This window comes from Sorex fumeus, unplaced genomic scaffold (genome assembly GCF_029834395.1).
Source record: "Sorex fumeus unplaced genomic scaffold, SorFum_2.1 ptg000008l, whole genome shotgun sequence".
Taxonomy (NCBI): domain Eukaryota; kingdom Metazoa; phylum Chordata; class Mammalia; order Eulipotyphla; family Soricidae; genus Sorex; species Sorex fumeus.
Window position 1 is genome coordinate 88,122,143 of NW_026606065.1, and position 26,888 is coordinate 88,149,030.

The 26,888-nt window shown below is 41.5% G+C and overlaps 1 protein-coding gene across 4 annotated transcripts in view; it reads left to right on the top strand.

Annotated features, from left to right (window-relative positions):
- Positions 1–26,888, top strand: part of FRY (FRY microtubule binding protein) — a 381,871-nt gene that overhangs the window by 150,612 nt on the left and 204,371 nt on the right. For all 4 annotated transcript variants that reach the window (XM_056110039.1, XM_056110037.1, XM_056110038.1 and 1 more), the window contains exon 2: positions 17,019–17,218. In XM_056110039.1, the coding sequence (XP_055966014.1) occupies positions 17,099–17,218 (120 nt within the window). In that variant the 5' untranslated portion in view covers positions 17,019–17,098. The remainder of the gene's footprint in view (positions 1–17,018; positions 17,219–26,888) is intronic.

Consider the following 26,888-nt stretch of genomic DNA (forward strand, 5'->3'; position numbering starts at 1 on the left):
GCTCTAAATTTGCTGATCTATAAAAATAGTATGTATTTGGAACATAGCACGCTTGAAACATTTAATATTATAGGAGAGGTGGAATTTATGTGTGATGTCTTCTAAATATTAATGTAAATGATCATTCTTTATTTTGTTTTGAACATTTAAGTGGCCTAAAGCAATTTTTGCTTTTGCTTTTGACTTAGTCTTCTCAAACACAAAAATATGAAATATTTTTATTTGAATTTTAAGAATATTCTGAACATTAAATAGGTCCAAACTATACATAAGGGTTTTTTTTCTTTATTAGAGTAATACATTAGTTCTAGCCTAACCTTGTAACCAATACTGTACAAAAGTTCAGAAAAATTAGCGAGAGGAAATTTCCACAACACAGGGTTAATTGCATATGCTTGGAGATTGACCCTTTGACTCTCTACATAATGAATGCAGGGGAAGTTAATTTCTAAGTAGTAAAGATACAACATACTGCTTTAAGAAAGGAGAAACATTTGGATTATTAATGATTTGGGAGATTCATTTTTTTTATTATTCTACTGCACTGTCTCTGATGAAACTCAGCTCTTTACATATGATACCAGTGATTTGCGTGTACTGAGTGTTTGCTGGAAACATTCTACTCTCTTCGAGAGAGTTTTCTGTTTTAGAAGCTGACAAGCTTAATGGTAAAATATGTTTTATATATATTTGGGGAGTGGGAAATGCTGCATCATGATAGAACTCATGCAGAATGCCCCTTTTGTCATTGTTTACAATCACCACCTCCACCCCACTCCCAGTGTTTCTTCTGAACGGATCACTCCCATGGTTGGGTAACCAGCTCATCTGGGGACAGAGGGCTAGTTCAGCGGGTAAGGTGCTTGCTTTGCAAATGGCCAACCTAGGTTTGATTCCTGGTATACCTCAAGACCTATCAGAAGTGATCCCAGATCTCAGAGCCAGGAGCAAGCCCTGAGCACCACCAACCCCCCCCCCAAAAAAAACCCCTAACATCTGTTTTATTATATAAGCAGGAATCTAAATAATGTTACAAAAAAACCCCAATAATTTACTAAACATTTTTATACTGGCTGGAGCGATAGCACAGCGGTAGGGCGTTTGTTTGCCTTGCACGCAGCCAACATGGCCGACCCGAGTTCGATTCCTCCGCCCCTCTCGGAGAGCCCGGCAAGCTACCGAGAGTATTCGATATGCCAGACACAGTAACAACAAAGTCTCCAACGGAGACGTTACTGGGCCCGCTCGAGCAAATTGACGATCAACGGGAGGGCCTTTACTTTACTTACTTTACTTTATACTGGCAAAATAAAAACTAACCAACCTATTTAGGATTTCACTTACCCGATACTTTTATTTAATATTTATTTATTAAATAGATAATTCATTCAATTAATCTTTTATATATCCTTCACTACAAATTTCCCATGTTATAACTGTGTATTGTGTTGTTTATCATATATGATTCATATGTATAGCATCTATATTGCACATAGTGGAATATTATGTATACACTTAATACTGTAGTCATAAACATGTATATTTTTATGTAATAATAGAGTGGATATTGTAGTGTATTTTGTACCTTTCTATACATTTTATCTTATAATACAATTGTTATCACAGTTAAAAAGACATAACTATGGTTACACTGTTTCAAGTCACTTCCCCCATCACATGATCTTCAAAGGGATTCTTGAAGAGAAATAGCTAAAACTTTGACTCATGACCTTTATATTTCAAAGATAACAACTCTGGCACTGTTCTCCAGTGGAGGTCTCTACACATGCAGTCTGTCTTGTCCTGATTGCCCGTTTACTTGGGCTCTTATGTAATGTAGCCCCTCATGCAGCAACAGAAGCGTCCACTCAGAAAACATTCCAGAGTTAGAGAGGTAGAACAGTGGGTAAGGCACTTGCCTTACCTGTGGCTGGCCCAGATTTGATCCCTAGCACCCCATATGGTCCCCCAAGCTTACCAGGAGTGCTCTCTGAGTACAGAGCCAGGAGTAAGCTCTGAGCACTGCTGCATGTGGCCCCAAAACAAACAATAGCAACAACAAAATGTTCTCTTGCCATACATGTGGAGTTATATATGGTTCTGATGAAGAAACTTTTAAAAAAAATGTTGGTGGGCCTCAGTCTAACACCCCAATGAGGGTCTACAAATGACAGTTTCCAGAGGCTTTTTCATGAGGACTTACTTTAAGAAACACGCTTTGCTTTGAGACCTGGAGCACACAAATGTATGAATCTGTAAACACACATTCAGAGATTAAAACAAAAGATTCTTGCAACAGTTGTACCCTCATCATGCTGGGAGCCATCACTGGGCTCTTTTCTGTTCTGTGGTTTTTTTAATCTATTTGTTGAAATCCTGCTGGTCAGTTCCCACTAAATCGGTTATGTGATTGAGTAACGGATAGCGTCCTGCACTTCAACAAACTCTGCCATGAAGATTTCCTATGCCAGGCATTCTGAACACACCGTTAGTCAGGTTCTCTACTAAAATGACATGCTGTCATCCTTGATATAATGTTCTACTCCTGAGCTTATTGGTGCCTTATTTGTCAGTGCCCTGCGTGGCTGCAGAAATAACTCTCTTCTAAACCTGATGTGAGTCTTGGGTTGAATCTAGGGTTTCCAAGCTGGAGGCAATTTAAGGCCTTGTAGGTTCTAAGGCTTTCTTTCTTCTTAACAAATATTTACTGAATTCTGCATACTGAGCTAGAAAGTGAGGATGTGAGAGGAATAAGGCTCCTTGTTCTTGTGCCACTTCTATGCAGTGGAGAGACAGAAAACAAATGTATAGAATGTCATCATCGTATATCAAGAAGCAACCATTCCTCCCTCTGTAGAAACAGGATGGGTACTCGATTATTGTATGACTAAAATGTAGGCATGAAAGTTTGTAAATATGTAACTGTACCTCACGGTGATTCACTAATTTAAAAAATAAGTAAAGCTGGGTAAATGGTCAAGAAATGATTACAGAGGGAAGTGCCAAGAAATGAATGGCCAGAACCACTAAAGGAGTGAGTGAGCCAACCACCCCTGGTGCTCTTTCCGCCCCACTTTCAGATTTCCTATAACGCCCCTGCCCACATTCTCTTTGCCCTGAGAGCTACATGGATGTTGTTTATCATCTGTTATTTTGGGACCTTGGCTTCACTTGTCACTGTCCCAAGGATCCCATCTGATCGCCAAATCATAGATATACCCCTGCCTCACTTCTCTCTTGAAACAGTCTGCGTTGCACTTGCAGTTTTTTGGGGGTGGGGTTGTCATTAAAGTCTGCCTTCCTTGCTAACTCTCCACTGTGCGAGAACAGGAGCCAACATTTTTTACTTCCTCCTGCGTCTAATACAAGGCATGGAACAGTATGAACCTTCAGTTCATAATTGTTGAATGCTCTCCTAAATTCATGTGCTCTTCAACTGGCTATCCAGATGCACACCATCTTGAAGCTTCTTTTATTTACTTAGTTAGTTTGGGGGCCACACCCAAGTGATGCTCAGGGGTTACTCCTGGCTCTGCACTCAGTAATTGGTCCTGGCAGTGCTCAGGGAGCTATGTGCGATATCAGGGATCGTACCCAGGTTGCCCATGTGCAAGACAAGTGCTCTACATGCTGTACTATCTCATTAGCCTCTTGGGGCATCTGTTAACTAAATACAGAACTGTCCTGTTACTGTCCTCCCGTTGTTCATTGATTTGCCTGAGCGGGCCCAGTAATGTCTCCATGTGAGACTTGTTGTTATTGGTTTTGGCATGTAGAATTCATTACAGGTAGCTTGCCAGGATTTTGCCATGCATGCAGGACACTCTTGGTACCTTGTCGGGCTCTCCAAGAGGGATGGAGGAATCGAACCTGGGTCATCCGCATGCAAGGCAAATGCCCTACCCACTGTGCTATTTCTCCAGCCCAACTAAATATACTAAAGCAAAATTTTTATTTCAAGTTGCCTTTTAAAATGTCTTTTTGTATTTTCCAAAGAACTTGGGAGAAACCTTAAACACATAAAGCTATCCAGGGAAAAGTATTACTTGGTGAGTCAGTACACTGATCTCACTCTGTCTTCTGAGACAAAAGTCTTCCTTGCAGGGCTTCAACTATCTTACCATACAGGTATATGAGAGGATGCCTATATAAAACATATTCCATCTGCATTCAGGTCCACACAGATTAATATGGAAGCATGTAGTTGGGCTTGAAACTATCACGAACACTCAAATCTATAGAACTAAACCTAGCTCGTAGTGTTTTGTTTTTTTAATATAATATTTTATTCAAAACCAACTTATGAACATATGCATGTAATTTTGGGAGTTTTTAGATAGCTTGTATTATCAATAGAAGATGTATTAAATGTTTTTAAGTGAACCTTATCCTTTACCAAATGTTTTATTTTGAAAAATCTCAAAAACATAGTTTTGCAATATGTTGTCTTCAGATTTTACGGACAGTCATATTTGCTTTGTTTACACCTTTTTTTCCTTGTTAAAATCTTTCAAACTTTGGCATCATTTTATAAAATCCACATAATCAATATGCTTGCTAGAAAATATTAATATCTTACCTATCTATAATGGTGTTGTCATGTGTAACAAAATGAACCATCATTCTTTTAGTATCACCTAATAGCTAACCCTTATTCATTTTGCCTTCATTGATATTTTCAATTTTTTTCTTTTAATAATTGGTTTGCTCAAATTAAGAGTCAGACAACAGCCACACATTATATTTGGTTGTTCTTTCTCCAAATTGTCTTTCTTCATTCTACTCTTATCCATCTGTTGCAAGAATCTGTAGAAATTGGTGCTGTTTACTTTCTTTCTTTGTTTTCTCTCTTTTTTTCTTTATTTGTTCATTTCCTTCTTTTTGGCCACACCAGGCATTGTTCAAGGATTACTTAGGTACTCCATAATTGGTATTCAGGAATCATTCCTGGTAGTGACTGGGGGACCATATGTGATGCTGGGATCAAACCCTGGTCTCTCACATGTGAGGCAGGTGCTTTATTCACTGTATCATCAGGCTCCCCGTTATAAGATGAATCCAGTTCTTGACTGTCTTGTTTGTTCCTTTATGTTGATTTTCACTTGATTGTATCCTCATTTCTCTGTAAGAAAGTATTAGTTCTATTGCTATAAAAACCTGATGGTCATGCACATATGGTAAGCTACAATTCCCTCTTTTCCACTCAGCCAAAGTCATTTCCGTTCTAGGGATGAAGTTTGAAAGCCACTGTCATTCCCAGGAATATTTAGCACATTGTTTTCCATGCTTGGATACAAGAACTCTCAGCAATAGCTTGTCACCAATAGAAAATTTTGGGAAACCATCTGGAATTAGCATTCAAAAAGTGCTTCTTAAACACCTCAGCCCTGATGCCTTCAAACATTTCTGGGTGTAGCTCTATAGGAACCCAAGTACCACTGGGGTTACCCTGGTGGTCCCCATCACTGCAGGACCCTCAAAAGTACCACATCCTCAGACCATCATTATCTACAGTGACTCCCAGACCTGTTGAGCATAGTTTAGCCTTCAAAAACAGGCTTCTTAAATACTTCAATTTTATTATGTCTCACCAGGAAGCATAACTTGAGTGTTTTTTAATTAATAAAGGGCGATATGACAGTATTTAGATACATCTGTTTAAAATGTGGAATCTTCTTTTTGTTCCAGCAGACCCCACCAGTTCCTATTTGGACTGTTAATCTCACAGGAAGGACATTGGTTTTTCATTTGCATTGCTCTCCAAATAGCTTTTATTTAACCCATCCTGTACAACATCCTATCAGCATTCTTCCTGGAATGCTGCTAGCTTCACGTTGGTGTGTGTGTGTGTGTGTGTGTGTGTGTGTGTGTGTGTGTGTGTGTGTATGGTGGGATTGAGGACTTCAGACAGGCAAAACATTCTCTCTGCCATTGATCTCCATCCCTGTCTCTAAAATCCTACACTTTTTTAGCCACTGGTAAATCAATAAATTTTACTGATTAAAAGAATTAAAAAATTTTAATTAAAGCAGGAAACAATGTAAGTCTAAATTTTTATAGGATTTAAGAGTATTTTATATATTGCTTAATATTTCATTCACACAAGGACTGTAATGTAGAATCAGATGAGTTTAGTTCAGCAAAGAAATAAATAAGAAAGCCAACTGTTTGTTTGGTTTCGGGATCACGTCTGGCACTGCTCAGGGTTTATTCCTGGCTCTGTATTCAGGAATCAGTCTTGGTGGGCCCAAGGTGCCATGGATTTCCAGAGATTGAACCCAGGTCAATCACATGCAAGGCAAGCACCTTGCCCACTGTACTGGCAGTCTAGCCCACAGCTGCTAAATTTTACCAGGTACTCAGTGCTTCGGGTGAAAATAAGATGTAGGTCTGCCCTTGAGGACTTTACTGTTCCTTGGGGAAGACGGTTTGAGATGTTTGAACTTACATGCTAACATGGGGGTGGAGTAGGGAGGAAGAGCTAAGTTTGAACTTAGGTGCTAAGGTAGCACCTTAAGGGATGTAGAAGAAACGGCTGGGAGACCTTAATAGATGCCTCCCAGATCCTCTCTGTGTTCAATCCGCTGAGGTTACCCCTTCCTCATCCCTCCTCATCTGAAGCTGGTCATATGCTGTTCATTCTCCAACTGTCTGACTTACCCAGGTGGCCCAGAACAGTTTTGATGCCTCTGCCCTTAATTTAGCCACTGCCAGAGGTTTGCGTAGTCAGATTCTTTACATAGACTTTGTAATGAATACAAGCTACAAGTTGGCAGCTAGGAATCGGGGCAGGCTTCTTATTTGTCCACTGGAATTTTCAGAGATTCCCAAGCTCAGAGAGGTGAGTGAACCTACTAAGTAGAGATATTACTACAAGGGTTAGGGTTGTTTGTAAAACGTTCCTCTATAGAGAGAGTGGGTAATAGTCATACTCATTAAGCTAAAGAAAGGCAGGTGTTTATTAGAGCAGTGCTTAAATTGTGAACTGTCACTGTCACTGTCCTCCCATTGTTCATTGATTTGCTCTTGCGGGCCCAGTAACATTGTGAGACTTGTTACTGTGTTTGGCATATCGAATACGTCATGGGGAGCTTGCCAGACTTTGCCATGTGGGCGAGATACTCTCCGTAGCTTGCCAGGCTCTCCGAGAGGGGTGGAGGAATCAAACTCGGGTTGGCCGTGTTGGCCGCATGCAAGGCAAACGACTTCTCACTGTGCTATCTACTCCAGCCCCTTTTTTTGTGAACATTTTGAGGAATTTATGTTTTCATGCATTTTTGGTGCATATTTTCATGCACTTACTGAGGACAAGTTGGTTCAAAGCACAACCTGGTATCACCTCTTTAACTGGTATGAAAATAGAAGCCCAGATGGTACTCATTCCTCACACAGTTCACATAGAGCAAGGCTATTGACTCCCCATTCAGTTTCCCTCATATGTTTTGCCTAAAGACGTTAACTTTGGAATTAATTCAATCGCCAGTTTTGCTATAGGCAAATGGAGTGAAGATCAGTTTTGTCAGCTGACTGAATCATTCCTCTTTTCTATCTGGCTTATTTTCGATGCCAACTGCATAGCCTGGGGATTGGTTAGAAATGCAAATTATCCAGTCCCACCCCACACCTACTAAATCTGGTGGGACTCAGGTCTCCAGGTGAATCTGACTTGCATAGTTTCTGAGCACCCCTGTTTTGTGATGAAAAATTAGTAAATCGTTTTTCAAAGTTGACATTTTTTAGTAACAAGACCTTGTCCAATTTGTCATAAGTTTTAAAGGAGTCGATTTCAAATTCCTGATATTCTACAGCATAAAGTGAACCAGAAGATGAAGAAAACAGAAAGCAAGAAAAAAGAGAAGAAGGAAGAGAGGAGAGTCAGCCAGAGACACATGAATGAGTGCAGTTTGTCAGTTCCGGTGGGGATAAGGAAGTTGAAATTCAGGATTATCCTGCCACTAGCAGGTTATTTGATATCTTTTGGTGAGAAAGGACCTTGAAATGTCAGTGTAACCTCATCTTCCTTTGCTCATAGATCTTGGCAGACATTCGTTCAGGCTCTGATGACAGCGCCTACTTTGAAAATCGAGACAAAGTCCATGTAATTGCATCTTAGCAGATGACAGACATTTATAAAGAAAATAGCTGAAGTGTCACAGTAATTTTTTTAAGATAAAATACTGGAAGGCAGGGAAGAGGGAAAGAAAGCAGGACAGTGACTTAGGGCAAATGTTTTTGTTACTGAGCTATTTACCTCTCTCCAAGGTATCTATCACTGCTTACCTAAAGGCAAAAATGGTTCCAAGAGGCCACCCACTTTCGTGCTGAAGTAAGCACAAAGCACTATCCCTCCAAGTTCATTTGTTCTTTGTTAGGATAATAAGCAATTCAAGGTTATCTCAATTCATCTAGAAAAGAATAATCTCTAGACTTGCCTAATATATGCTATGAATCCAATTTCATGGGTCCTCCAATTTGGGGAGGGGGTTGGGCCATACTTGGCTGTGCTTACAGGCTGTTTCCAGTTCTGTGTTCAGGGGTCACCCCTGGCAGTGCTCAGAGAACCGTATGTGGTTGAACAGGGCAACACAGGTGCCTTAATCCCTATACTGTCTCTCCAGTTGGGGGAACGGGTCTCAATTCTTGGCTCTTTTTTATATTTTTATTCTCTGTCAACCCGGCAGAGTCTGGCAGACTCCCCATGGCATATTTGATATGCCAAAAACAGTAACAGGAAGTCTCACAATGGAGATGTTAACTGGTGCCCGTTCGAGCAAATCGATGGACAATAGGAGGACAGTGGTACAGTGCTACATTCTTTGTCAAATTCTTTCTCGTGGCTAGAAACTGCATTCTGTTTCAATATAGGCAAAAAGCCTGCTGGTACTGGGAAGAGTGGTTGAGAGGAGGGGGCGGGGAGACACGCCATTGCTGGATGTTGTATTGATCTTTCTAGAAAATAAGCAACTGTGCTAACTTACAGAGAGCTTTGTTCACTCTTCAAATCACACTATTTTTTTCTTTTGGGGTCACACCTGGCAATGCACAGGGATTAATCCTGGCTCTCAGGAATTACTCCTGGTGGTACTCACGGGACCATATGGGATGTTGGGAATCAAACCTGGGTCGGCCGCGTGCAAGGCAAACACCCTACCCGCTGTGCTATCACTCCAGCCCCCCAAATCACATTATTTATGTTTTATTTTTTCTCTCTTGAATAGCTGAACTAGCATGTGCCAGAACTTAACTCATGGGTAGGGGAAAAGATATTTTATTTCATTATTAACTTATTCTTTATCATAGGCAACCGGTTTTATGTATAAGTGTCCTATTGAGATAATATTTCTTTGCAAAACAGTACATGTTTTGGGATTAGAGGTTCTCACTTCTTCCAGTGTTTGTTGCATACCGAACCCCTCACCAGAATAAAAATATATTGTCAAATTCACCTGTGTTCAGGTCCTGAGTCAACCATTCCCCAACAACTTCGGGCAAGTCACTTAATCTCTTCATACTACCTCACCTTATGTGTAGAGGAGACATTGTTTGACCTTGTAGGACTATTTTTGAGGACTTAAAATATTAATTATACTAGGAATATGTTCCTTAAATTTGCAGGAACACATTTCATAAATTATGGAATTTAGAGAACTAAATAGCCTAAGAGACACAAGGAATATACTTAATCAATAAAAAAGAAAGGATATTTCACATCACGATTTGATGGAAATTTAATAGAACATAATGTGCCACTGAATATACTTTTCTTCTAAAGCAAAAATTATTTCTGAATGTTTTTACCTGGTAGTCTTTTCCTGACCCCTTTGAATATACAGAAGTGATTTAGAAATCCTCCATCTCTTTGTTAAGAAACATTTTCCTGTTGCTCAAACTAATTATTCCTTCTTTACACAACATTTTTCATTTCTTAATATTCTTTGGAAGAAAATAATTCTTCCAAACATACTTAGCATTTTTGCCTCTTGATCCTAATTTCTTCTGATGATTTTCAGGGTTTCTGGTCATTTTGAGTATTTGCAGTAGCATTTAAAATATTCCTAAGCACCCTTATAAATGCATTAGTAGACAATTAATTATTGTTCTATACACAGTATGACATGTTCTCACAGTAGCTGCGTCATACTCTGTTTGTTATGTTTTATGAAATATTTCTGTAATGCCAGTAAAGAAAATAAGTCTTATGGGGAAAGGAGGGCTGTGGCAAAGCATAATCCTCAAAAAAAAAAAAATCCCAGCTCTTGGCTGGTGGTGTTTACCCTCAGTGTCTACAAAATAAATGAAGCACGGAGTCTTGGCATAAAGGATAACACATGCAAGTGTGAACAATGGGATCTCATATCTGTGTCCTATATTGAAAGATAAGGTTGCATTGATTTCTGGGAAGTAAAGTTTCAGTGCACCTCCATTTGTGGAAAGTTTATCTCTTGTGAGCAGCTACCATATGAAATCTCTGGGGCACTTTAGAAAATAATGACGAAACCATTTTGTACTTCCAGAAAGCATTGTGTGGTTTTGAAAAACTGGCCCTGTGCTCATCTTTTTGTAAGCTAGTAAAAAAGCAGCCAAAGATGACCCTCTTTTCTGAGCTGTGGACCTTGAGAAAAGAGGCAGAAAAGCAGAGTCCAATGGGCCTTTGGATTCATGCCCTTTACAAGCAAGTTAAAATTCTCATTTCTATACAGAACTGAATAGATAGGGGTAGATAGGCTGAAGGGATGGGTTAGAAAAGTAGATCCTGCCCAAGCCTGGACTTTCTTAGATGCCAAGAATGCACACAGCTTTCATTCCTCCCCACAGAATTCCAGGCAGACATCTGAGTGTTTCAGACAGATAAAGAACAGCAGGTTGCTCTATTCATCTACTGTTTAAGTTTTTTCTTGCTCTAAGATTGTATTGCAGAGTCGCAGAGATAGCTCAAATGGTAGAGCTCGTACCTAACATCTGCAAGGCCCAAAGATCCATCCCAAGGGGTTTCTTTCCCAAGACATCAATAGATGCAGGCTTGGTGGCCCCTGGACTATGGATCCAAGTACTTCTGACCTGTACCAGGCTGAGCTCTGCTGGGAGTGGCCTTATACTCCATCCCCCTACCCCTCCACACACTGCCAACTGTGGTCCCTTTGGGGAAAAAAAAAGAATGTATTGCAATCTGATGTACTGTAGGTGTGTGTCTGGGCACACGTTTGCACAGACATATGCTGTTGCCGAGATCCTCCCTCAGAAAACTAAATTCCATGAGGGCAGGAAACATCTGTTTCATGCGCTGCTTTCTGTCCAGTATTTCAGCAGTGCCTTAAACCTAGCAACTTGTAAAAGAAATATTGATTAAAATGAATGTGTCAATTAATGAATGACTGAGCATCATAGCAATGGTCTTAACTTCTCTGCAGTGGTCTTAACAACTCTGAGAAAACCAGTTGCTTTCCTGTAATATAGATAGCCACTTTCCATCACAGAACACTTAAATGAGGAAGCTTAATGTAGCGTTTTCTTTCATTTCATGTTACAAAATCTGTATGTGAACTACAAAATGTGGGGGTGTTTGTATTGGTGCTCTAGTTAGGTTGTCATTCTGGAGATGTTAATACCTTGGGGTAATTGTACTATGCTAGATAGGAACAGTCAGTCTGAAAATTAAGATATTACTCAGTGAAATTTTGTGGAGGAGAGAGAGAGGTTGTCAGGGGGAACAATGCAGAGAAGCATGTTAAAAGAAATTATCACTTGTGGCAAGAAATAAATCTAATAAAGAGGATACGAATGGACCTATCCCCCAAGCCTCAGGTAGTCTTTATGCAGATGAAGGAAAGTACTCTGCAACAAACAGACTGTGAATAGACTCATGGGTATAGTTACAAACCCAGTGAGTGAGGGCACACCTAGAGATTCAAAGAGAAATGTAATTCAGAAAAGAAGCAATAAAATAATATTAACAAAACCCATTTAAGACAAAAAAGATGAGTGGAGAAATGGAGAAATATTAAAACAGGTTTTATCCAAGATTAAACAGGAATGTATCAAAAAAGAGAAAAGCAAGGTTCAGAATATTTCCTTGTTAAAATCCTAACCAGTATCTGTAAGTAATATCCTTCTGCTGGCCTCCCATCTCCAACCTGCCCCCACCAGAAGCACTGGTTTGAGTGATTTTCTAGGGAAATTGAGCACTTGTGTTGAAAAGAGAAAGATGAGATGAATCAAAGACAGAATGAGGTCGAGAGATTAAGCCTAAACATCCCATACATGACATTTCAATGTGAGGAGTTAAGTTTTTAAATTTTTTCCATTTTGAAAATAAAGAATTGTGATTTACAAAATTCTTGATAGTTGATATCAATAATATTTGGGCATATAATATTTCAACACTAATCCTACCACTAGTGTCAACTTTCCTCCACCAGTGTTCCATATTTCCTCCCCATACTAACCCCCACCCCATTCCTACCTATCAACTTGACAGACACATTACAAAGTTCCAGTGGCTGCGGCTTAGATATGATGTTTTCAGTTTTGTTGAATCTGTGTTTTGGATCTATGGCTATCCCACTCGCCCAAATCACCAATCGAACTGAAGCACTGATACCTCTTCATCCTTTACTTCCCTTTCTCTTCTTCCCTGTGCCCCTTTGCTTTCTTTCCTTCTGTCCTTTTCTCTAAATACTGTGATCAAGGGTGATCAAGCCATTGCCCTTTTACTACATTCCGTATTCTAGATACTACAGGCGAGTGAGATCATCCTGTGCTTGTCTTTCTTCTTTTGGCTTACTTCACTCAGCAGAACACCATCCAGTGCCAGCAGCACTGCAGCAGATTGCATCATTTCATCATTCCTTGTAGCTGCATAGTATGCCATTGGACACCTAGATTGATTCCATATCTTACCCGTTGTACTGGGTGCAATGATGAATAATCGTGTGAAATATCCTTTTGAGAGAATGTCTTTATGTCCTGGGGAGGAGTTTTTAATGTAATAATAATTGTTCCTTCAACCTATTTAGATGGGTAAGATGAAATCATGGTGATCAGTCATTACCTTTCCATCAAACAGCATCTGAGGGGCCAGAGCAATAGTACAGTGGAGAGGGCATGTGCATTGCACGCGGCTGACCCAGGTTCAATCCCCGGCATCCCATATGGTCCGCCAAGCACCGCCAGGAGTAATTCCTGAGCTCAGAGCCAGGAGTAACTGGGTGTGACCCCAAAAAAGAAAGAAAAAAAAACAGTATCTGAATTTCTAGGAGTCAACCCTTTGGAGGTGACTGGGTGACATCTCAGGCAGAGCCTAGAGAGGGCAGGGACCAGAGACTACCAACTGCCAGATTAGGAGGGGAAACTGCCCTGGATGCTGGCTAATACATGGTAAACTTGCTTGCCCAGGAGGACAAAAAGCAAGGAAAGGAATTTTAGGTGGGAATAAATAGACTGAATAAATAGCCTTGCAGTAGCAAGGCTGAAAAATGGGGCTGACATCTGATTGTCTCTTTTTCATTGCTGTCTTATTTTTACCAAAATCAAATTCCCCCTACCCTTGCAATTCTCTATTTCCAGACTACTGTGAAATTAGAATGTAGACTCTTGGTCTTGATTATATGCAGATAAGACCAAACAGGTTGCTAAGTCTAATGATATTTCTTCTAATGATAATGTTCATACTGGTTTAAACTGTTACTTAATTTTTAAAATTAGGATGACATGAGTTTATGTGATTATGTGTTTTAGGATTGTGCTTTCACTTTGTGACTTTTTTTTTAACCACCACGGGACATGTATCTCCTTATTTTCAATTATATTGTCACTACATAACTGAGTTATTGAAGTATACTATGTCACAAATTTACTTTTGAAAATTATCTGAGCAAAGGGTAGGATTTTTTTGTGAATTAGTTACAGGTTGATTAAGAGAGGTTACCAAAATTTAGGAGTATGTCCAGTTCAAGGACATTCAGTCTATTAAATTTCACAGCATCTCCATCTGCCTCACCGATCTGCTTGAGACTGTAGTGATGACTTCCCTCCTCTTGAACCATGTCAACTCTGACCTCTGACAGAGAATTCTGCCAGACTAGGGTAGATCCAAGACCTCTATGGCTATGTGCATAAACTTTCAGATTCATGAATATGTCTGCCTTTGAATCCTGTCACTGTCACTGTCCTCCCGTTGTTCATCAATTTGCTCGAGCGGGCACAGTAATGTCTCCATTTTGAGACTTGTGCTTGGCATATACGGGGAGCATGCCAGGCTTTGCAGTGTGGGTGAGAAGCTTGCCGGGCTCTCAGAGGTGGGCGGAAGAATCAAACCCCGCTGGGCTGGGCTGGGTGTGCACAAGGCAAACGCCCTACTGCTTTGCTATTGCTCCAGCCCGCCTTTGAATCCAAATAGGTAAATTTTTATGATGGCAGCAAACTAGTACTTTGACCTTTTAAATGGAAAGTTTGTCTAAAAATCATTCTGAAGAGGATTATCAGTGGTCGCTCAATAAAATGTTCTCACTGTAGTTATAACTTGTAGCCGATTGAGTTTTATAATTATGGATTTGATTCTATAACTATGGAGTGTATAAAGCTAAATATTGTTGTTATACTGAAATTGGCTAATCCTCTAGAAAACTAAAGATAATGAAAAACAGCCTCCATGTAGGTATGTTAATTATTTTTCGTTTAGATTCCAGCATCTAGATCTGTAGCATGTTGCCCATCATACAGCTGGAAGGCCTAGGGTGGAGACCATTCATATTAATAGGTCAAATGTTTAGGCCTTGTAATAGAAATTTATCATGAAATATTGGCCTGATGGGAGTAGGTTATCAAGATGAGACTAGATGCAGTTCCAAAAGGTCAGGAGGATTAGCTCAACAGAGGAAAATGGAAATGCCAAAGGTCAGAAAGAAGGAAGTGCTGCTAGAGACACGTGTGCACCTGGCTCAACAGTGCCTCCACTGGTCTTGAGCAGAGGTTGGAGGCCAGTGACAAAAGGTGGTTTACACCAGACCACTGAGTGTGAGGTTGATGATGACCATTGAGAACATGGAAAACTGAGCCCAAACATGTGGTGATTCAAGTTATGCTCAAGAAAGGTTCACTTTTTGTGTAAAATGGATGAGATAAAAGCTAGACTAGATTAGAATTTAGGGGGGTTGGAGAGGACATGAAATAACTTTTACCACTTTTGGTCTTTTTAAAACTTGTGAGGGCATTTTCTCTTTTGGGTTCGGGGTGCTAAGCAGGAATCCTCAGACATGTCCTTGGGGGTCCGTAGGGAAGCCCTGGAGATGGGGAGGTGCTTGCAGTGTCAGAGATCTGACCCGGTACTTCAAGCATGCAAAACGTGGGTTCTACCATTTAAGCTACATCTCCAGCCTTAGGTACCATGTTCTTGAATTTAGTGGTAGCTGAAATATAACAAGCAAGATCCTTAAATGATTGAGGAAGGGACATGAGAGGAGAGAGGAAAGATGCGAAAGATAGAATGCTGATGGTATGCTTAGAATTCAGTAAGTCGTAGTCCAACATTAACATGGCTTCCTCAGAAGTTTTCTTGATGGAGAGAGAAAGTAAGCGAAGACCAACTTATTTGTAAAGCTTTAGAAAGAGTGCTCTGTGTTCAAGGAGAGTGGGTTTTCCTCGACTCTTATCAGAGACAGTGCCTCATGCTCTTGACATTCTGTGTATAGTATGAAAACCCACTGTCACTGTCACTGTCACTGTCCTCCCGTTGTTCATCGATTTCCTCGAGCGGGCCCAGTAACGTCTCCACTGGAGACTTTTGTTGTTACTGTGTTTGGCATATCGAATACATCACGGGTAGCTTGCCAGGCTCTGCCATGCAGGCGAGATACTCTCGGTAGCTTGCCGGGCTCTCCGAGAGGGGTGGAGGAATCGAACTCAGGTTGGCCATGTTGGCTGCGTGCAAGGCAAACGCCCTGCCGCTGAGTTTTTCATTTATCTCTATAATCATCCTTTTATTGATGTTTGGACCACTCCTGGCAGTGCTCAGGTGTTACTCCTGGCTCTGCACTTAGAAATTACTACTAGCAGACTTCGGGGAACCATATGAGATCCTGGGGATAAACCTGGGTTGGCCATGTGCACGCCAAATGCCCTACCCATTGTACCACTGCTCTGGCTTTGTATAGTCTTCCTTTACCACTCTGGCCTGTATAGTCTTCTTTTAAGTTTGTTTTCATTGTCATGTCCTCAGCATTTCTAATGTCTCTATTCTAAGATTGCTTAATCTTATATTTCTTTCATTGGATATTAATAAGGACCATCTTACAAACTGGTCAATGGAAGGGGTTATAAACATTAGGGTTTAGCATGTCAAAATGCAGGGGGGTGGGGGTTTTTACCTTTATTTCAGTGAGTAATTTAAACACTGATCTGACCCTAGTGTATTCTGTAAGAGGTCACTTATTGGAAATCCTGATGCCCACTCCTGTTCAAGGACTTGGTAGGAAATCTGCACATCTTACCAAAGACAAGGAAGGGCATTCTAACTTAAATCAGAAGATGTTGAGAATAAAATGTTAAATTCAAGTAGAAAAAATGCTTGCTTTGTGTGTGGCCAACCCACCAGAAGTACTCCCTGAGTACTGCTTGGTGTGACTCTGAAACTCCCTAGCTCCAGAAAAGCTAGACTCTCACTGGATGACCTAGACAGGGTGCTGCTGGAACCATTCATCTTCAAAGAAATTTATCATTCTGGAGTGAGAGACAGATAGACACCCTTTCGAAGGGTGCTTCTTGATGAACACCACAGTTCTCAACCAGGGCACTGGCTACCTGAAATTAGTCACAGATTGGTGTCTCTGAAAAAATTATTTGTAAAGTGGTGGTGTTGAGCCCTTGGCATGACTGTGGTGGTGGGAAGACTGTGTGGTGCCAGAGTTTTGGCTGGGCAGGTAGCACAGCATCCTTGAAACAATTCACTGTCAGATATTTGTGGTTTAACACAACTGAACACGACATCATTTTCAGTCAGTAAGAAGACTCCATCTATTTTGCAGCTTCTCCTGTTGGCAACGGTTATATCAAGCCTCCAGTTCCACCTGTTTCTGGCACACAACGAGAGAAAGGGCCGCCAACCATGTTACCCATCAATGTGGACCCAGACAGCAAGCCAGGGGAATATGTCCTCAAGAGTTTATTTGTCAACTTCACCACTCAGGCTGAGCGCAAGATTCGCATCATTATGGCAGAACCCCTGGTGAGTATTGCCACAAAAACTCCCTCTGAAAATTCCTCTTTACATTGATTGTAGTAGATTCTGCGCTCTAAGACAGGGGGCTTTTTCCAGATTTCCAAAGGATTTTTTGAAAGTATATGTAATTTTTAAAGATAACAGTTCAGCTGTCTGGATTAAGACAAAGAAAATTGAGGGCTGGAACGATAGCACAGCTGTTAGGGCATTTGCCTTTCACGGGGCCGAACCAAGTTGGATTCTCAAGATCCCATATGGTCCCCCGAGCACCAGCAGGAGTAATTCCTGAGTGAATGAGCCTGAACTAACCCTTGTGCATCACCAAGTGTGGCACAAAAAGCAAAAAAAAAAAAAAGGAAAAGAAAGAAAATTGAGGGTCAAGGACTCTATTTTTTTTTAAATTTTTATTAGTGAAACACCATAAGTTACAGTTGTAGACTTACAAATTTTTGTGCTTGGGTTTCAGTTATACAATGATCGAGTGCCCATCCCTCCAGCAGTGCCCATTCTCCACCACCACTGATCCCAGCATTTCTCCCGCAAGGCATTCCCTTCTGTTCTCTCTCTCATTTTGGGCACTGTGGTTTGCAAGAAGGAATTGAGTGGCAAGCATGTTCAGTCTATGGTGTACTTTCAGCATGCATCTTCCCACCCTGGGCAGATCCTCCCAACATCCTTTATTTGGTGCTCCCTTCTCTATCTGAGCTACCTTTTCCCCTAGCATGTGTGGCTGACCTCTAAAGATCACCCCAGTACATGTAACTGGCCAATTCTATAGAGCATTTATCAAGTTTTATTGCCTTTGGCTGTTTGTTATTCCCTTCCTGTGCATCCTTATATCCCACATATGAGAAGGATCATTTTGTATCTTTACAAATCTGGTAGATTTCACTTAGCAGGATACTTTTCAGTTCCATCTCCATAGAGACAAATGGCATTATTTTGTGTTTTCTTGTAGACCAGAAATATTTTATTGTGCATCTATACCACCATTTAACAGATTTTCTTTGTCATAGTTTACCATAGCAGAATGGTGGAGGGACAGAGAGAATGTTTGAGAGGGAGGTGGGGCAGGAAACCCTGGTACAGCCGTGGAGAGAAGCAGACGCTCTGTTGGAAGGTGTGGGTTTGGAACATTGTCTGCATGAAACCCTTAATCATTAACAGTATTGTAAATCATTGACTAAAACACAATTAAAAAAAATAACCTGGTGCTAATGGTTCAGGTGCTCCATGTCGGGGAGGCTCTCCCATTCTTTCATTCTATAAGTTTCTGTCCTTAGGTGGATCACTCCAAGGTCCCAAGATGGATTTTAAAATTCTATGAAATAATTCAAATAAAAGAAATAAAGCAAGGCAGTGAGAACATGCTCTTCAGATTTCACTTTTTATGTTTTCACTATCTCTAAATATCTCCTTATCCAAAATTACCAAATGACCACCACTAGCTGCAAAGATTATTAGAAAATCTTATTTTTGTATACTTTTTCTTATTTGTTTCTCTTTTGGAGGGTGGTAGAGGAGGGTGGATATATTCAGCTATGCTCAGAGTTTATTTCTGGCTCTGTATTCGATGCTCAGGGCCAATACGGAGTGCCTGAGAACGATACTGGGTTGGTCATGTGTAAGACAAGTGCCTGAACCTCTGTACTATCTCTCTCCAACACCCAAATAATATTTTAACACCTACTATGTAAGTCATTCTCTACTGGAAGGGGGGGAGGGGGGTGGGAAGAAGATAAAGCTCTTGATTAGGTAGTCCATGTGTCTCTAGAACATTCAAAAATTAAAAGAACAACAGGACAACTCGCACTGATGGGTCAGGGGCAGGGCAGGGAATCAGGGCAAGCAGAGCCGGGCAAGGCCGGGGCACATGGGCCCCGGCGCCTCCCCCAACCCCGCCGACTATGCCCTGTCCACCATACCTCTCCCTGCCCATTGTGCCCTGTCCAGCACACCTCACCGCAGGCCACGCCCACACGAGGTGTCTAGGAGACCCAGGGGCCTCCTGGGCTTCGTTTGGCCTGAAGCTCCGCTACAGGTCAGGTCAGAAATGACGCGCAATAGCAGCTCGTTGTAGGAGGTGCGGTCGTCCCAGGGCAGCACGGTGCTGCCCAGGAAGAGGCAGTGGTGCGGCCCGCAGCGGGTGCTGTCCCTGAAACGCTGCCTCATCTTCTCATTGTTCACTTTCGCCTTTAGCACGGTGGTCTTCGTGCTGCTGTTGGCCGCCAGGCCTGTCCTGGAGGGCAACTGGGACAAGCTGCTCTACCTGGTTGCAGGCGGCTATTTTGTGAATCTTATCTGGTGGGCCAGCTGGTTCCGGTGGCACTTCGAGCCGAGGTGGGGTGACATCGAGGCCGACGAGGCCAGGGCTGCCGAGACCGCCACGGAGGCCCAGGCTTCCGGCTCCCCAGACCCGGCCCCCCACGGGTCCTCCGACATGGAGGACCGCGCGACCCCCATCGGCCACTCGCTGGCCCCCCCGCAGGGTAGCAGCCGTGTCCCCAAAACCGCGACGGGCAGCCTATCCAACCTGAGCCAGGCATGCTCCTCCATCTCGCCTGGCAGCGGGGGACGGGCTGGGTCTCTCGGCTCCGCCTGCAGAGCCGGGCCGTCGGGTCCTGGATGGCCAAGCATCTGTGGCCCCGCGGGAGCAGGGGGGCCATCCTGCCGCAGGCCTGGGCCCCACAGGACCGGGCCCCGCAGGCCGTCCAGAAACTGGTGCCCAGTCCCGGACGCGCCCCCGCGGGCCCACGCCTGCTGTCCGGCCACGCCTCGCCTCGCCCGCAGCCATCCCCCGCCCTGTGGTCCAGCATGCCCACGCTGTCCACGGCCGGCTGCCCTCCTTGGCTCTTGCCCGCGCACAACCACGCCTCGCCCTGGCTGCCGCAGCTGCTCACCGGCCAATCGTGGCAGGTTGCCCTGAGATACCAGCCACGAGCGCCCGTCCAGGGCCACCCTCCCTCTGCCCAGAGTCCCGACCTGGCCTGGCCTGGCGGCCCCCGTGCTCTGGAGCCCCCTTCTCTGTGGCCTCGCCGCGAGACCACCGTGCCGAGCCACCTCCGTTCGTATGCCGGATCACTGCGGACCGCACAGACGCCCCTGTTCTCCACACCAGCTCCAGCAGGGGCAGCACCGCGCGCAAGATCTTGGCGCAGCCCCCGACGCCGGGCCAGGTCCAGGAGCCCCAGGGGCCCGGGTCCCCCAGCACCATGGCTCAGGAGCCAAAAGTTTCGGACCTCCCTCCCGTAGATTGTTGACGAGAGTCCGGCAAGTTTATTCTGTCAAGAGATTGGATCAAAAATCAGAACAACAATGTTGTTCCTATTCAGATCCCGGGATTCTGCATGAATGGGCAGTTTGGAATTGGGATCAGTTTTCACATGGAGACGTGCATTAAAGTATGGTATGTTTGCCTGAATTTTTTTGTTGTTGTTTGTTTTAATTTTTATTAGTGAAACACATTGAGGTACAGCTGTAGACATACAAATTTTTGTGCTTGGGTTTCAGAAGTACAATGATTCAGTGCCCATCCACCCACCAGTGCCCATTCTCCACCACCACTGATCCCAGTATTCCTCCCGAAAGGCATTCCCTTCTGTTCTTTCTCTCCTTTTTGGGCACTGTGGTTTGCAAAAAGGAATTGAGTGGCAAGCATGTTCAGTCTATGGTCTACTTTCAGCATGCATATCCCATCCTGGACGGATCCTCCCAACACCCTTTATTTGGTGCTCCCTTTTCTATCTGATCTGCCTTTTCCCTAGCATGTGCAGCAGCTCCAGGACTTTCTTATACACCTCAGCAATTACAATTTACTATCCTTTTTTACTACTGCACTAGTAAGTCAAATATAATTGCAATAAATCATAAACATAGAAAATAATGTTCAATTTGTTGTATAGATAGGCCTTTTTTGTTTTAGGGGCACATCTGGTGATTATTTAGGGATTACTCCTGGCTCTGTACTCAGGAATTACTTCTTGACGTGCTTGGGGAACCATATGGGATGCCCCAGATGAAACCTAGGTTGCCTGAGTGCAAGGCAAATGCCCTACCCGCTGTACTATCACTCTGGCCTCTATGTAGATATCACTGTCACCGTTCTCCATTGTTCATCAATTTGCTCGAGTGGGCCCAGTAACGTCTCCATTGTGAGACTTGTTACTGTGTTTGCTGTATCGAATACGTCACAGGTAGCTTGCCAGGCTTTTCCATCAGGTAGCTCTCCGAGAGGGGTGGAGGAATCGAACCGGAGTTGGCCAGGTCGGCCATGTGCAAGGGAAACGCCCTACCCACTGTGCTATTGCTCCAGCCCGTGTTTAATCATATTTTTTGCTCCCCCTTGTTTGAATAAATGAGAGGAAACTAATAATTATTCTTAAAGCACCTGCCTGAGTTTCCAGAAAGTATCATCTTGGTGATGTGCTCATCTAGGAAAGTTTTTGTGGTGTTTTTGATCAGAAATACCACTTTGATTTCACACAATGGGAAAATAAATTTTTGACTCATGTATGATGCTTATTATTAGGCAGAAAATGAGGAGGTCAGTACCTCTCTTTGCAGAAGGTTCTGCTATAAAATACCAAGTGTGTCGGCCTTTCGTTAATTGCTGTGACAGGACTCTCCAGGCAGTGCACTGCATCTCAAAGGACACTTAGGAAGGAAGGTAGTTCAATTGGTAAATTAAAATTACTTGTTTCCTGACCTTGGTGTAGACACACACAGTAAGGGAAAGGAAAGGAATTCAGAGTGACGCAGCATTCTGTGTGACACCTGACACGATGCCCCCAGTGAGCATCCTGGGGCCATGAGAAGACAATCTGAGGTCTGCTTTCCAGTATTATGGTCCAGAATGATTAAAAATTTTATTAATGAGACTTCAACTCAAGTCTCTAAAACTATGTAACAGATGGTGCACAGCCTGGAAAGACAGTAACATATGAGACTGCATCACTCATGAAAAATGATCTCTTTAAGAATCACAATTTAATGCTTGGGAACCAGCATTCAGTTTGGGAACCAGAATATTTTTTAAGGAGTTGAGAATATAGAACAGCTGGTAGAGCACTTGCCTTGCCTATGGCAAACCTGGGTTTGATCCCCGACATCTCATATGGTCCCCTGAGCACTGTCAGAAGCCATTTCTGAATGTTTGTCGAATATGTGTTTACTTGATAGTTATACACTTGGCATTGTCAAGTATTGGTTAGCTCAGGTGAAGTTACGAATTTCCCTTTTTATTAAAAAAATAAACAACTGTTTCTTGGTCTTGCAGTTTGAATCACTTAAATTAAGTCTTAGATCAGAGTATGTTTGCTTTAACTCATTTATGGAGTACTTAGTGCCAGGCTTTTCTCCTTGGATCTTCATAATGATTAGGTAGGTAGTAACTATATACATGCCTGTTTACAGATGGGAAGTGTTGGCACAGAAAAAGTATGGCCATTGTCCAAGGTCACACAGTATTGATTTGATGTCATACTAGGTGACTTCAGAACCACGTTTGAGCCACTCCACATTCTATTGCTAGTCTTGGTCTGGCAATCTTTATGTAGCAAGATATTCTTGAACCTCTTCAAACAAACCAACACAAGGCTCTCCTATAACTAAAGTTGTGCAAAACTCAAGTACCCAACCTCCCACTGCCCAAAATATATCGCTGTTCCTTGGAACCCTTTGAGATCCTTGAGCAATTCTGAGACTCAAGCCCTTCTCTCTCTAGTGAAGGATGAGAAGCATGTTGGCTCCAGATCAGATGAACAAGTTGAAGGAGAGTGATAAGACATGTCAAATGTCAAAACTAGAACAGTGACGTTGTGACATACTTTATTCAAGAGACAGCTATGGGTTAAGGGGCTCAAGCATGGAGCACTTGTAAAAGGTTTATAGCAAAAGTGAGTTTGTCAGTCTTTGCAGAGTTTCATGGGTGAAGCAATATAGAAACAGGACATGACTGGCAAGCAGGCAGATTTCCTTATAAGCCTAGCTCTGCTTTCTAAATTAAATTGAGTTGGAAGATTGTGCTTAGAATTTGTTAGGTTTCCTTGACAGGTTTTTCCTGTCAGTGGAGATGAACTTGGGTTTTGATTTCTGACATTTGCTCAGTGGGGTAGCCTCTATTTTGTGGATCCCAATAAAAGAATTAACTTTATGATGCAAAGACAATGGATAGAGGGTGGGAGCAGAAGAGACCGATGAGAAGCAAGAAGGGCAAAGGTCTGTGCACATCAATGATGTTAGAAAATGATAGAGCTACATATCCAAACCAGAGAGTCAACAACACTGAAATCATGTGACCCAAACCTAAATAAACATAAAAAGGTGTCTATCAAGATGGCAGACTGGAATGGGAGTGGGAAAGGAGAGGAACCCGAGAATACTGGTGGAGGGAAAATGAAACTGATGGCAGCATTGGTGATGGGACTTTGTATGTCTAAAACTCAACCATGATTGATTTTGTAGATCACAGCACCTTCATAAAATAAAATTTGGAGAAAAAGAAAAGAACTAACTTTATCAGGCGCAGTAAGGAGTCATTTCCTTTCTCAGTAATCAAAAAGTGAAAATTCTTGGTCAGTAACATAGGGGCTAAGGTGCTTGCCTTGCGTGCCACCAATCCCAGTTGTATGTGGTCCTGTACCATCCCCTGGTAGTGATCCCCAAGCATGGAGCCAAACTAAGCCCTGAGCTCTGCCAGGTGTAGTCCAAAAGCAAAACAAAACAAAATAATATGGCAAGTCAAAGCTGTTTGCAGTTGAGTATCATGGTGATTTTTGGAGGAACAAGAAGAGTTCCACAAATTTAGCAGGTTGGCTGATGATACTTTTTAACTTTTGGTGTTCCAAAAAATAATATTTTAATTATCGTTAATTAGGAATTTATGGAGTGAAATCGTTTAGGTTTAGCTTTTTCATCATTGCTTGGAATTTGTGTGGCATATTTCTTCTTGGAGTAAGAATTATGTCTAAAATACAAACATGCACCCCAGCAGTCTTTTAATTAAAGGTAGACATTTTTGTTCCTTCCTATGAAGTGGCCTCACTGTTCCCAAACAAGACAAATTGAATAGAAAATGTGTAAGTCCTCTTCGTCAGCAAATCTTTGCCTAGGAGAGGAGATTATAGTAGATGATGTTGGCCAAGTAAATGGCCATTATGTTTATAGCAGAAGAAATGTGTTCAATCAGTTTTATTATTGCTACTTTTTATAATAAGGGCCTATTTATTCCCCATATGCTTTTTTGTCTGAACAGTAAACTACTTTGCTATATCCATTTGTCTCCTGAAATATGCTTGATAATGTTTTGTCCTGATATAATTATGGACCAATAAATATAAGTAAATTCTGTGTCTTATTACCTGGTTCTTCCTTATCTCATCTATCTTCTTTCCCCCTTGACTTTTTCCCTCTTCCATCCTTCTCCAGTCTGTACTCTGGGGTCAAGGCTGGTCTAGGCATCCCCCCTTAACTATGTTATGTTTCCTCATCCAATTATTCTGTATACCACAGATATGTGAGATCATCCTGTGTGTTTATCTTTCTTCTTCTGGCTTACTTCACTCAACATGATCATTTTAATAATTTCTTCTTTATGAAGGTTTTCAGCTCAGGATGCTGAGCTTTGCACAGGGCAAACTCAAAGAAGTCTACACAGATGAAGTCATGGCCTCTCTCTTACTCCTACCACTGGTTTGCAATTTATTTGTGGATTTCTAATCTTTCCCATTTAATTGCTTCTTCTCTCTATTTGGAGTTCTATACTTTTACTTTATTAAGTTGATATTTTTAATTTTCCTGTTTTAATTTTGAATTTATACTATTCAGCAAATATGAGAATATTTTACACAAATTATTTGAATTAATTATTTGAATGTTTTCACTTTTTACTTTCCTTCCTTTTTCTGGCATTGCTCTTAAATATATATTGAAGTTTCTTGGCCTATATTGCTTTTAAAAAAGTCTTGATTTTATTCTCTGTCCTCTCTTGTGCATTCTGAATAATTTTCTTGGGTTAGTATTCAATTCATTAATAGTCTCTCGGGCTTTGTCTCTAATCTGTGGTTTTAACTTCCCATTTGGGAGCTATAATTTTGATGATTTTAGTTTTTATTTAGAAAACTGCTATTTTGTTTTCTTTTCCTTTTCATTTTTATTGAGGTAACAGTAGTGTAAATGTTAATGCTTTTGGCCTTCATTTAACAGCACATCCACCACCACCAATGTGCCAAAGGCTCTTAACCACCATCCTTCTGTCTCCTCTTGTCTACCATTTCTTCTTCATCTCTCTCCCTACCTATTTTGTAACCATAGTTCTGTTGTCAAACACCAAGGATTTATTTTCATTGGATACTGTCTATTCCTTTGTTTTGCTGATTCTTCTTTTTTATTTTTAATTTATTTAAGTGGACTTGAGGATGGAATGTATTTCTTAAGTTTATAATTTGTATCTTATGTCTATAATCTCACATGTACATTCTTATGTCTTCTAGATTAGTATGTTTTGCCATTTGGGGGAGATTACACGTCTATTTATGCTTCATAAGCAAGCTAACTCTTGCTTATGATAAATTGTTTATACACTTGAAAACTTTTCTTTGTAAATCCTTAGTGAAGCTCATTTTTCTGGAAATCTTGTAATATGGAGGTATCTCTCCTATATGGTTTTTCTTGAATACCTTTGTTTACCTTACATTGTAACCATCCGGGACCAAATATTACGTTAATTTCCTGTTTTGGTAGTTTCTGCAAAGTTTCTAAAGGTGACAAAAAGGTAAACTTCAAACACATGGGATAAGTCTGTGATTTCAAATTCTTGGGGGAAATTTTGTTATTGTTTTTGCCTAAAACCCAAAGAGGGACTGTTGGAATATATTTTATTCTTGTAACAGTAGATAGATTTCACCCTAGATCATTGTTTAGTATCAGACTGTGTGTCTTACTTCCATTATCCTAGTTTTCAAAATCCAGTTTGTAAGTGCACAACAAAAAAGTACATCTAGAATAATGAAACCAACTGTCCTGTAAAGTCTATATATTACCTCAAACCTTCCTGCTTTTCATTCCCCCTTTTTCTTTTTTATGAGCTCATTTATGTTTTGATTTCTTTTTTGTTTGTTTGGGAAGCATAAATGAGTTGAGGGAGCCACGAGGTATCTGGGATCGAATCTGAGGCTCCCACCTGCAAGGCGTGGACTCCAGCATTTGGATCTATCTTCCAGTACCCTCGTTTCTGCATTAAAAGTCTGCATGTTATATTACATGCAGCATTTCCAAGTGAGCGGTTCTGAATTACCTTAGTCTGTTGTTCTGCTACTTTCTGCAGAACTTTTGATTCGCTTATCACATAGCCAAAACCAGACGGGACATTTGTATCTGAAGCTCATTGTTCAAATAAATGTTCCTATGACAAGATATTGTAGCCAGGCATGATCAGAAAATCTAAAGGGAGGAAGCAGAAACTCACTTGTGTGTACAGGGAAGAAAAGTAAAGAATTAATATCATGGTATATTCTGTCAGTGACCTAGATACGTATATGCTGTATTTTCAGTTAAGATGTTGATTTTTTTCCCCATGAATTTTCTTTCTAAAATGTTGAAAACTGGGCTAGGGAAACAGCTCAGTGGTAGCTTACATGCATAAAGCCTTATATTTGCTTATTTTCTTTTCTGTTTTTGG